A 12,270-nucleotide genomic window follows, 5' to 3' on the forward strand; every position below is an offset into this window, starting at 1 on the left:
CCTCGCAGACGCCGCAGCGCCGGCGCTTGGTGGCGTTCTCCTTGTCCTCCTCGCGCTCGTCCTTCTCGATCTGCTCCGAGAAGAAGGTGTCGAAGATGAGGTACACCAGCTTGGTGGTGGTGGCCTTGGTGGGACCCTTGTCCTTGTCGATGCGGGTCGGGTGGCGGATGGCCTGGCGCCGCACGGCTCGCCTGGGACACGGGGACAGCGCTCAGGCCGCGCCCGGGGACGGGGACACCGCCCAGGGGACACCCAAGGGACCCCAAGAGGTGCCGGCGGGGACGATGGGGCACCTTCGGGGTCCCCAAGGGCACGGATGGGTTTTGGGGACCCAACCCGGCGTCCTTCCCCCTTTGGAGTAGCACCAGGCTTGGGTTTCCCAATTTTGGAAGGGTCTTCCCAATTTTTGGGAGGGTTTTCACCATTTTGGGAGGATTCCCCCAATTTTGGGAGGGTTTCTGCTCCGATCCCCAGCACTGAAGCCAAATCCTCACCAATTTTGGGAAGATTTCCCCAATTTGGGGTGGATTTCCCAAATACTGAGGCTCCAGAGCCCAAACCCTCCCCAGTTCTGGACAAATTTCCCTGATTTTGGGACCACTGAGCCCAAACTCTTCAAAATTTTGGTTGAATTCTCCCAGTTTTGGGGCCATTCATCCCAAACCTCACTTCTCACCTAGGGTGACCCTGACCAGCTTGATGAGGTCCCTCATCAAGGAGGTGAGAATCCCCAATTTTGGGTGAGCTCTCCCACTTTTGAGGTCCCACTTCCCAAACTTCAGTCGTGTTTTCCCGATTTCGGGCTTTTTGCCCCCAAAACCTCACCTCTTGCCCAGGGTGACCCCGGCCAGCTTGATGAGGTCCCTCATGCAGGGCGTGATGAGCACGGGGGGCTCGTCGCTGTCGCCGGCCTCGTCGTAGCTCTCCACCTGCTCCACCACGAACTGGGCGTGGCGCAGCAGCGAGTCCTCGGTGAAGCGGTTGAAGTTGAGCCCCGCCGGCGGCACCGTGGTCTGGGGGGGACAGGAAAGGGTCAGGAAAGGTTGGGAATGACCACTGACCCCTCCCAGGACCACCCGTTCCGAGGGTCATCACCGAGGTCGGCAATGGTTTTGGAGACCGACCCAAGACCCATCGGCCCCAACGGCTCCGGCGCCGTCCTCGGCCTTCTCCGTGGAAAAGTCGGGTTTTCCATGGAAAATTCCACCCCGGACCCTTCCCAAGGAGGGATTTTCCCCCCACATCCAACCCAAAGCTTGCCTGGGACAGTTTGGGGCTGTCACCTCCATCTTGTTGAGCAGGTGCCACCCTTGGTCCCACCTCACCACCACCAGCACCTCCTCCTGCTGAGCCCATCCCATCCTTTCCACACTGGAATTGTCCCCAGGAGGTGACAGCGGCACCGCGGGGGTGGTGGCATCACCTCCATCTTGTTGAGCAGCTGCCACCTCCAGCACCACCTCACCACCACCACCACCAGCACCTCCTCCCGCTGACCCCACCCCCTCTTTTCCACACGGGAATTGTCCCCAGGAGGTGACACCTCGATCTTGTTGAGCAGGTGCCACCCTTGGTCCCACCTCACCACCACCTCCTCCTCCTGCTGAGCCCATCCCCTCTTTTCCATGCAGGAATTGTCCCCAGGAGGTGACACCTCCATCTTGTTGAGCAGGTGCCACCCTTGGTCCCACCTCACCACCACCACCAGCACCTCCTGCTGACCCCATCTCATCCTTTCCACACTGGAATTGTCCCCATCCTCTTTTCCACACGGGAATTGTTCCCATCCCATCCTTTCCATGCTGGAATTGTCCCCAGGAGGTGACAGTGCCACCTTGGAGGTGGTGGCATCACCTCCATCTTGTTGAGCAGGTGCCACCCTTGGTCCCACCTCACCACCACCACGTCCTCCCGCTGACCCCACCCCCTCTTTTCCCTGCAGGAATTGTCCCCAGGAGGTGCCAGTGGCACCACAGGGTGGTGGCACCACAGGGTGGTGGCATCACCTCGATCTTGTTGAGCAGGTCCTCGTAGCTGACGTGGCGGTTGTTCTGCAGGAACTCCACCACGATCTTGCTCATGTAGATCTTCTCCTGCATCAGCGCGAAGGTGGGCGCGTACTCCTCGCTCGGCTCCATCAGGATGTAGTCGGCGAAGGCTGGGAACGACCCGAAAACGTGGGGTTTTGGGAAAAAATGGGGGGTTTGGGGGTGGGGGGGAGAGGGAGGAGCGGGGAAAGGGAAAGAGAGGGGAGAGAGGGGGAGAAGAAGGGAGGAAAAGGGGAGGAAAAAGGGGAGAGGGGGAGGAAAGGGGGAGGAAAGGGGGAGGAAAGGGGGAGGAAAGGGGGAGGAAAGGGGGAGGAAAGGGGGAGGAAAGGGGGAGGAAAGGGGGAGGAAAGGGGGAGGAAAGGGGGAGGAAAGGGGGAGGAAAGGGGGAGGAAAGGGGGAGGAAAGGGGGAGGAAAGGGGGAGGAAAGGGGGAGGAAAGGGGGAGGAAAGGGGGAGGAAAGGGGGAGGAAAGGGGGAGGAAAGGGGGAGGAAAGGGGGAGGAAAGGGGGAGGAAAGGGGGAGGAAAGGGGGAGGAAAGGGGGAGGAAAGGGGGAGGAAAGGGGGAGGAAAGGGGGAGGAAAGGGGGAGGAAAGGGGGAGGAAAGGGGGAGGAAAGGGGGAGGAAAGGGGGAGGAAAGGGGGAGGAAAGGGGGAGGAAAGGGGGAGGAAAGGGGGAGGAAAGGGGGAGGAAAGGGGGAAAGAGGAAAAAAGAGGAGGAAAAGGAAGGAAAAGGGGAGAAAAAGAGGAAAAAAGGAAAAAAGAGGAAAGAAGAGGAAGAAAGAGGAAAAAAGAGGAAGAAAGAGGAAAAGGAAAAAAGAGGAAAAAAGAGGAAAAAAGAGGAAAAAAGAGGAAAAAAGGGAAAAAAGGGAAAAAAGGGAAAAAAGGGAAAAAAAGGAGAAAAAGGAGAAAAAGGAGAAAAAGGAAGGAAAAGGGGAGGAAAAGGACGGGAAAATGGAGAAAATGGGGAGAAAAGGGGGGGAAAAGAAAAAATGGGGAGAAAAAGAAGAGAAAAAGGGAAAAAAAGGGGGGAAAAAAGGGGAGGAAAAAGGGGAGAAAATGGGAAAAAGAAGGGGGGAGAAGAAAACAAGAAAAGAGAAAGATAGAAAGGAAGAAAAAAGACAGGGAAGAGGAAAAAAAGAGAGAAAAGAGACAGAAAAAAAGAGGAAAAAAGGGAAAAGGGAGAAGAAAGGGAGAAAAAACCCCAAAAATCCCCTTCCAAAAGCCCAATCTAACCCGAAACCAACCCAAAAAAGCCCAAAATTCCCCCCAAAAAACCCCCAAAGCCCCTCCCTCACCTGTGCTGAAGCCGATCAGCGCCTTCTCCCCGCCGTCGAAGCCCGTGATCCACCAGGCGTTGATGGGCCCCAACTTCTTGGCTCTCACCCCCCCTGCCAACCAAAAGCACGGCCAGTTCCCGCCTGGGAATCCCCAACTCCCGCCCGGAACCGCCGGCATCGCGGGCGCTTCCCCGTGCCCGCTCTCCCTCACCGTCCAGGCAGGGGTTGTCGTCGTAGATGGGCTTGACGACGCCGCTGAAGTAGAGCTCGATGTTCCTCTCGATGAGGCCGGTGTCGAAGGGACACAGGTGGCCCCTCTTGTCGTAGACGCTGCCGGGGGCACGCACGGAGGGCGTGGGACGCCGATCCCGAGGGGATCCCGCAGGGAATCCAGCCCCGGGGAGCTCACCTGAAGGAGGTGACCTTGTGCTGGGGAAGGTCCTCGTAGCTCTCGAAGCCGTCCTCGTTGGCGTCGAAGATGGACAAGCGCTCGTCCGTCAGCATCTCCGGCTCTTCCAGCTGGAGTTGGGGGTGGGGGGAAAGCCCAAAAATTGGGATGAACGGCCGTTCCCGCTTTTCCTGAGCCCGGGAATGGGGGGGGGGTTTGGATCCCTTACGGCGTCGTCGGGATCCCCTTGGAAGAATTTGAGGTCGGGGTCGTCCAGGTACTGCCGGCAGTCGATGCATTTTGGGGGGGTGGTCTGCGGGACAGGGGAGGGGGAGTCAGCTTTTCCCCAGGTTGTTCCCAAAATTATCCCAGATTTTAGCAAAATCCATGGTTTCCCATCCAAACCAACGCCAGCTGTTGGATTTCAGGAAGATGAACGGGCTGGAAATGGGTTTTTTATTGCCCCCCGGGATAATCTGCCCTTTGGAATAATCAACTCATCCCAAAACCCCAAAATCCAGGAGTTTTAAGGGATTAAGGAATGCCAAAATGAAGGCGGAACGAGGAGGAACTCACTTTAGCAGGAGCAGTGATTTTAACCTGAGGGATTTCCTCTTTGATTTCCGACCTGGGAGGGAGAAATAAATCCCGGGATGAGGACGGAGCAGTGACGTCACCGTTGGCACCGGCACCGTTGGCACCGGCACCGTTGGCACCGGCACCGGGCCGCGGCTCCGGCCGGGAACGTTCCCCTCCCTCCTCACCCGTCTTTGGTTTCCATTTTCATCCTTTTCTCATCTTGGTCCTGGAGAAAGGGACAAAAAAAATGGGAAAGAGAGCAGGAAAACCCAACCCCAAAATCCCGGGAAATCCACCCAGAACGTCAGCACGGACCAAAATCCCAGGAATTCGCCCCGGAAATGACCCGGGAGAGGTCCGGGATGTCAGCACCGACCTTCTCCTCCAGCTCCTCCTCCTCCTTCTCCACGTTCATCAACTCCGGCTTCGCCTCCCCGTTCACCTCCTCCGACTTCCGCTTGGTGGATCTGCGGGGACGGGGCCGGGATGGATCCGGGCTCGGGTTCATGGGAAGCGGGAAGGGTTTGGGATGTGGGGTGAGGGAGAGGAGGGTGACCCTCCCCACTGACCCTTTGGAGAGCAGGCTGAGGATGGACAGCTGCCGGCCGGAGCTCCGGGTGACGCGGGAGCTGGCGGGAGACTCTGCAGGGAGAGCGCCGAGACCCCGATGGATCCCGAAAGCCTCTCCCGAGGGGATCCCAGCCCTCGATCCCAACGGGAATCGTCACACCCCGAGCCCAGGAGACCCCAAACCCCTTCCCAAGGAGATCCCAACGGGAATCCCAGCATTCCACAAGACCCCAAACCCCTTCCCAAGGGGATCCCAGCTCTCAATCCCAATGGGAATTGTCACACCCCGAGCCCAGGAGACCCCAAACCCCTTCCCAAGGAGATCCCAGCTCTCCATCCCAATGGGAATTGTCACACCCCGAGGACAGGAGACCCCAAACCCCTTCCCAAAGGGATCCCAGCTCTCCATCCCAATGGGAATTGTCACACCCTGAGGCCAAGAGACCCCAAACCCCTTCCCAAGGAGATCCCAACGGGAATCCCAGCACTCCACAACACCCCAAACCCCTTCCCAAGGAGATCCCAACGGGAATCCCAGCACTCCACAAGACCCCAAACCCCTTCCCAAGGAGATCCCAACAGGAATCCCAGCACTCCACAAGACCCCAAACCCCTTCCCAAGGGGATCCCAGCTCTCCATCCCAATGGGAATTGTCACACCCTGAGGCCAAGAGACCCCAAACCCCTTCCCAAGGGGATCCCAGCCCTCGATCCCAACGGGAATCGTCACACCCCGAGGACAGGAGACCCCAAACCCCTTCCCAAAGGGATCCCAGCCCTCAATCCCAACGGGAATCGTCACACCCTGAGGCCAGGAGACCCCAAACCCCTTCCTGAGGGAATTCCAGCCCTCGATCCCAATGGGAATTGTCACATACCAAGGCCAGGAGACCCCAAACCCCTTCCCAAGGAGATCCCAACGGGAATCCCAGCACTCCACAAGACCCCAAACCCCTTCCCAAGGAGATCCCAACGGGAATCCCAGCACTCCACAAGACCCCCAACCCCCTTCCCGAGGGGATCCCCCTGGGATTTACGGCCCCAAAGCCCAGGAGAAGGCCCGGAGAAGCCGCGCCGTTACTTTTGGCGTCGCCGTTGGAGCGGCTCCGGCGGGATTTGCGCGCCCTGGCCGCGGGCACGGAGCAGGACGGGGACGGCGACGCCGCCTCCTCCAGCTCCATGGCCCCGTCCTCGTCGCCGTCGGCGCCGGCGCGCTCCGAGTCCTCGTCGCTGCCGTAGGCGCCGTTCCCGGGGCTCCCGTTGGGGCCGCCGGCCCCATTCTCGGCCGAGAGTTCCTGGTGCAGCAGCGCCTTCACCTTGGCCAGGTAACGCTCCTGGCAACGGCACCGGGCCAGGTGAGCCCCGGCTCCCACCCCCAGTCCCGCGCCTGCTCGGGGTCTGATCCCGAAGTTCGGAGTTTTCCCCGTTACCCGGTCCCGAAACCCAGGGTTTTCCCGGGATCCGATGGCAAACTGGATCAATCCCGGGGTTTTCCCAGGGTTGGACCCCAAATCCCAAAGGGAAATTTGGTTCCAATCCTGAATCCCGGGGTTTTCCCAGGGTCTGATCCCAAATCTCAAAGGGAAATTTGGTTTCAATCCTGAATCCCAGAGTTTTTCCAGGGTCTGACCCCAAATCCCAAAGGGAAATTGGGTTTCAATCCCGAATCCCGGGGTTTTCCCAGGGTCTGATCCCAAATCCCAAAGCGAAATTTGGTTCCAATCCTGAATCCCAGGGTTTTTCCAGGGTCTGATCCCAAATCCCAAAGGGAAATTTGGTTCCAATCCTGAATCCCGGGGTTTTCCCAGGGTCTGATCCCAAATCTCAAAGGGAAATTTGGTTTCAATCCTGAATCCCAGAGTTTTTCCAGGGTCTGACCCCAAATCCCAAAGGGAAATTGGGTTTCAATCCCAAATCCCGGGGTTTCCCCAGGGTCTGATCCCAAATTCCAAAGGGAAACTCAGTTCCAATCCTGAATCCTGGGGTTTTTCCAGGGTTGGACCCCAAATCTCAAAGGGAAATTTGGTTCCAATCCTGAATCCCGGGGTTTTCCCAGGGTCTGATCCCAAATCTCAAAGGGAAATTGGGTTCCGATCCCAAATCCCAGGGTTTTTCCTGGTATCCAATCCCGAATCCCAGAATTTTATATCACAAATCCCAGGGTTTTCCCAGGATCTAATCCCAAATCCCAAAGGGAAATTGGGTTCCAATCCCGAATCCCAGTGTTTTATCCCAAATCCTGGGGTTTTCCCGGTATCCAATCCCAAACCCCAGAGTTTTCTCCCAACTCCCGGGGTTTTCCCGGTATCCAATCCCAAATCCCGGGGTTTTCCCAGGGTCTGATCTCAAATCCCAAAGGGAAATTGGGTTCCAATCCTGAATCCCAGTGTTTTATCACAAATCCCGGGGTTTTCCCAGGGTCGGACCCCAAATCCCAAAGGGAAATTGGGTTCCAATCCCGACTCCCGGGGTTTTCCCGGTACCCAGTCCCAAATTCCCAGAGTTTTCCCGGGGTTTTCTCCCAAATCCCGGGGTTTTCTCCCGAATGCCGGGCTGGGGCCTCACCTCGGAGAGCTCCTCGCAGCGCAGCTTGGCCTCGAGCTCGCTGAGCTGCAGCTGCACCTCGGCCTGCAGGAAGCCGTGGATCAGGCTCAGCTTCTCCTGCACGCTCTCCTGGGGACAGGGAGGGGACGTGGGGACAGCAGGGACAGTGTGGGGACAGCAGGGACAGGGAGGGGACAGGGAGGGGACATGGGGACAGCAGGAACAGCGTGGGGACAGCAGGGACAGGGAGGGGACAGCAGGGACAGTGTGGGGACATGGGGACAGCAGGGACAGTGTGGGGACAGCAGGGACAGGGAGGGGACAGGGAGGGGACATGGGGACAGCAGGGACAGTGTGGGGACATGGGGACAGCAGGGACAGTGTGGGGACAGCAGGGACAGGGAGGGGACAGGGAGGGGACATGGGGACAGCAGGGACAGTGTGGGGACAGCAGGGACAGGGAGGGGACATGGGGACAGCAGGGACAGTGTGGGGACAGCAGGGACAGTGTGGGGACATGGAGGGGACATGGGGACAGCAGGGACAGGGAGGGGACGTGGGGACAGCAGGGACAGCGTGGGGACAGCAGGGACAGGGAGGGGACAGCAGGGACAGGGAGGGGACAGCAGGGACAGTGTGGGGACATGGGGACAGCAGGGACAGTGTGGGGACAGCAGGGACAGTGTGGGGACATGGGGACAGCAGGGAGAGTGTGGGGACAGGGAGGGGACAGTGTGGGGACAGCAGAGTGTGGGGACAGCAGGGACAGTGTGGGGACAGTGAGGGGGACAGGGAGGGGATATGGGGACAGCATGGGGACAGCGAGGGGACAGGGAGGGGACAGGGGACAGCAGGGAGAGTGTGGGGACAGCGAGGGGACAGTGTGGGGACAGTGATGGGGACATGGGGACAGCAGGGAGAGTGTGGGGACAGCGTGGGAACAGCGAGGGGACATGGGGACAGCGTGGGGACAGGGAGGGGACAGCAAAGGAGAGTGTGGGAACATGGAGGGGACAGTGTGGGGACAGGGAGGGGACATGGGGACCGCAGGGACAGTAAGGGGACAGCGTGGGGGCAGAGAGGGGACAGCGTGGGGGCAGAGAGGGGACACGGGGACCGCAAGGACAGGGTGGGGACACGGGGGATGGAGGGGACACCAGGACAAGGTGGGGACACTGCAGGGCACAGCAGAGCTTCCCATGGGGACAACGTGGGGCAGGGAGGGGACGGTTCCCATGGGGACAGAGGGGACAGTGGGGGGACACGGGGACAGAGGGGACAGCATGGGCCGGCTCCCAATCCCTCCCAATCCCGGCACCGGCCCCATTCCCTCCTTTTCCAGGGAATTTGGGAGGCCCGGGGGGGCTCCAGAGCCCAAATTCCTCCCGGAACAAAGGGGTCGGGGACGCTGGGACCCCCCAGGTGACAATGGTGACACCGGGGACACCCCGGCACTCACCTTCTCTCCCAGGTTCTCCTCATCCCGCTCCAAGTCCTGCAGCCTGGGGGGCAGAGCTGGGGTCACCGGGGAGGGGGACAGGGGACACACCAAGGGAGGGGACAAAGGGACAGCGCGGGAGGGCTCCGGAGGGGACACCGGACACGGAATGTGGGAATTCCGGGAGGGGGACACAGTGCCCAAGGGAGGGGACAGAGGGGACAGGGCCACCCCTGTGACTGAGGCTGGGAAAAGCCACCAGGGAGGGCCACGTGTCCCCTTCCCGCGGCCATGGAAGGCGGGAATTGGGACGGGAAGAGCCGGGGGAACCCCCCCATCCCTGTCCCCATCCCTGTCCCCATCCCTGTCCCCATCCCCGTCCCCATCCCCACTCCAGGGGACACCGGCGACACCGGGAATGCTTCCAAAGGAAAGGGACCCCTCCGGTGCCACCAGCGCCCCCCAGGAATGTCCCCATCCGCTGGGATGTGGGGCTGGCACCCCCAGGAACGCCGGGATGTGGGGCTGGGACCCCCGGGAACACCAGGATGTGGGGCTGGGACCCCCGGGAACGCCGGGATGAGGACGGGGACCCCTCCAGTGCCACCCCGGGAATGTCCCCAAGTACCAGGAGGAGGCTCGGGACCCCTCCAGTGGCAGCGCCATCCCCGGGAACGCTGGGATGGGACCCCAGGGAGCACTTCCGTGGGTTGGGATTGGGGTCAGGACCCCCGGGATCGCTTCCGTGGGGTCAGGATGGGGGCCAGGATCCCTGGGATTGGGGTCAGGACGCCCGAGATTGGGGTCAGGATTCCCTGGGATCACTTCCGTGCCCCGGGATTGGGGTCACGACCCAGGTCAGGATCCCTCTGGTGCCACGGCCGTCCCCGGGAACGTCCCATCCACCGGGATTTGGGATGGGACCCCCTGGGGTGGCCCCTGTCCCCTCTGGGGTAGCCCCTGTCCCCTCTGGAGTGGCTCCTGTCCCCCCTGGGGTGGCTCCTGTCCCCCCTGGGGTGGCTCCTGTCCCCTCTGGGGTGGCTCCTGTCCCCCAGGTCACCCCTCAGGCCCCCTAGAGTGGCTCCTGTCCCCTCCGGGGTGGCTCCTGTCCCCTCTGGGGTGGCTCCTGTCCCCCTAGAGTGGCTCCTGTCCCCTCTGGGGTGGCTCCTGTCCCCCCTGGGGTGGCTCCTGTCCCCTTCGGGGTGGCTCCTGGCCCCCAGGTCACCCCTCAGGTCCCCCTAGAGTGGCTCCTGTCCCCTCTGGGGTGGCTCCTGTCCCCTCTGGGGTGGCTCCTGTCCCCCTGGGGTGGCTCCTGTCCCCTCTGGGGTGGCTCCTGTCCCCCCTGGGGTGGCTCCTGTCCCCTTCGGGGTGGCTCCTGGCCCCCAGGTCACCCCTCAGGCCCCCCGGGATCGCCCCCACGTCCCCGTGGCACATCCCAGTGCCACCAGCACATCCGTCCCCACTTCCCTTTTCCCGCTTCCCGCAGGGGTTCCGGGGGGATCCGGCGTCCCCCGGCTTTGGGGACGGCCCCGGGGACGTCGGGGACAGCGCGGGCGCCGCGCCGGAAGCGGGGGAGGGGGTGCGGGGCCCCCCCTTCCTGCCCGGGCCGGGGGTGCCGGGAGGGCACAGGGGGGACAGTGACAATTCCCGCTGGGATCACCCCAAAATGTGCCACCCCCCCATCCCAAAAAACCCCCGGGGACGGGGGGGGACACGAGGTGGGGGCAAAGCGAGGGGGGGGGGGGGGACCCGGCCGGGGCCATGTGGGGTGGGGACAGCCCCGGGGACACCCCAAAAATGGGGAGGGGTTTGGGGAGGGGGGGTTTGGGGGGGCTCGGGCTGCAGGGCGGGGGGGGGGGTCCCCAAAATATGGGGGTGGGGCGGGACATAGAAGGGGTCACTGCAAGGGGGGGGCCACAGTAATTTGGGGAGGATCAGGGTAATTTTGGTGGGGGGTCACAGTAATTTGGGGAGGATCAGGACACTTTTGGGGGGGGTCAGGGTAGTTTTGGGGGGGTCACAGTAATTTGGGGAGGATCAGGGTAATTTTGGGGGGGGTCACAGTAATTTGGGGAGGATCAGGACACTTTTGGAAGGATCAGGGTAATTTTGGGGGGGGGTCACAGTAATTTGGAGAGGATCAGGGTAATTTTGGGGGGGATTTACAGTAATTTGGGGAGGATCAGGACACTTTTGGGAGGGTCAGGGCAATAAAAAGGAGGGTCAGGGCATTTTGGGGGGGGGGTCAAGGTAATTTTGGTGGGGTCAGGGCAGGCCACTGCAATATCTGGGGGGGTCAGGGCAGTTGGGGGGGGGTCAGGGTGATGTGGCAGGGGGTGCCAGTGCAGGGTGACGCTGGCTGGGGGGTGACAGTCCGGCCCTGGGGGGGTCAGGGCGGTGTTGGGGGGGGGGGTCACTGCCATGGAGGGGGGGGGGCAGCGCTTTTAGGGTGCTGTCAGTGCCATTGGGGAGGGTGGGGTCAGCGACAGGGCTGAGGGGGGGTCAGTCCCCTCAGGGTGACACCGCCGGGGCTGAGGGGTCGCAGCCCACCCTGGGGGGTGTCAGTGACACTGAGGGGGGGTCAGTGACACCGAGGGGGGGTCAGTCCCCTCAGGGTGACACTGCTGGGGCTGAGGGGTCTCAGCCCATCCCGGGGGTGTCAGTGACACTGAGGGGGGTGTCAGTGACACTGAGGGGGGGGTCAGTCCCCTCAGGGTGACACTGCCGGGGCTGAGGGGTCGCAGAGCACCCGGGGGGTGTCAGTGACACTGAGGGGGGGTCAGGGCCCTCAGGGTGACACTGCTGGGGCTGAGGGGTCGCAGCCCACCCTGGGGGGTGTCAGTGACACTGAGGGGGGGGTCAGTGACACTGAGGGGGGGGTCAGTCCCCTCAGGGTGACACTGCCGGGGCTGAGGGCTCTCAGCGCACCCGGGGGGTTGGGGGTCATTGCGGGGTGTCATTACCGGGGTTGGGGACTCTCCGACCACCCCGGGCGAGCTCTGAGAGCGGGCCCGGCCTGAGGGGATGTGGGGGGATGGCGGGGGGGGGGGGGGGGATCCATCCCGGCTCCCGTTCGCGACTCACCGTCGGCGCAGCTCGGCGGGCAGCGGGGCCGGCGGCAGCGGCGCGGCGCGGGCCGGCATCGGGAGCGGGGCGGGGGCCGGGCGGGGGGCGCGGGGCGGGCTCGGGGCCCGGTTCGGGGCCCGGGTCGGGGCCGGGTCGGGGCCGCGCTCGGGGCCCGGCTCGGCGGGACCGGGAGCGGCTTCGCGCGGAAACGAGCGGCGGGGGCGGGGCGGCGCCGGCACCCACCACCGCGCGGGGGGAGCCGGCGCGCACCATGCTGCCGCCGCGGGGGGGGGAAACGCGGGACACGGCGATCCCCGCCACACCGCGGGGACCGGAGGGGACCGGGGAGGCAGCGGGGGGAG

At 62.5% G+C, this 12,270-nt stretch overlaps 1 protein-coding gene across 2 annotated transcripts in view; it reads right to left on the reverse strand.

The window, feature by feature from the left end:
• DNMT1 (DNA methyltransferase 1) overlaps window positions 1-12,003 on the reverse strand; it is a 28,631-nt gene extending 16,628 nt beyond the window's left edge. The window contains exons 1-15 of one of the 2 annotated variants that reach the window (XM_068997833.1): window positions 11,927-12,003; window positions 8,864-8,906; window positions 7,426-7,488; window positions 5,942-6,194; window positions 4,860-4,932; window positions 4,667-4,757; window positions 4,476-4,516; window positions 4,288-4,339; window positions 3,941-4,024; window positions 3,733-3,842; window positions 3,535-3,653; window positions 3,342-3,434; window positions 2,007-2,158; window positions 826-1,013; window positions 2-191 (exon numbers count right to left, since the gene is read on the reverse strand). In XM_068997833.1, the coding sequence (XP_068853934.1) occupies window positions 2-191; window positions 826-1,013; window positions 2,007-2,158; window positions 3,342-3,434; window positions 3,535-3,653; window positions 3,733-3,842; window positions 3,941-4,024; window positions 4,288-4,339; window positions 4,476-4,516; window positions 4,667-4,757; window positions 4,860-4,932; window positions 5,942-6,194; window positions 7,426-7,488; window positions 8,864-8,906; window positions 11,927-11,985 (1,611 nt within the window). In that variant the 5' untranslated portion in view covers window positions 11,986-12,003. Of the gene's footprint in view, window position 1; window positions 192-825; window positions 1,014-2,006; window positions 2,159-3,341; window positions 3,435-3,534; window positions 3,654-3,732; window positions 3,843-3,940; window positions 4,025-4,287; window positions 4,340-4,475; window positions 4,517-4,666; window positions 4,758-4,859; window positions 4,933-5,941; window positions 6,195-7,425; window positions 7,534-8,863; window positions 8,907-11,926 lie in introns of both variants that reach the window. The other variant, XM_068997832.1, reaches the window with a different exon arrangement.
• Window positions 12,004-12,270: the final 267 nt, after the last annotated feature.

This window comes from Aphelocoma coerulescens, chromosome 30 (assembly GCF_041296385.1).
Source record: "Aphelocoma coerulescens isolate FSJ_1873_10779 chromosome 30, UR_Acoe_1.0, whole genome shotgun sequence".
In the NCBI taxonomy this organism is placed as follows: domain Eukaryota; kingdom Metazoa; phylum Chordata; class Aves; order Passeriformes; family Corvidae; genus Aphelocoma; species Aphelocoma coerulescens.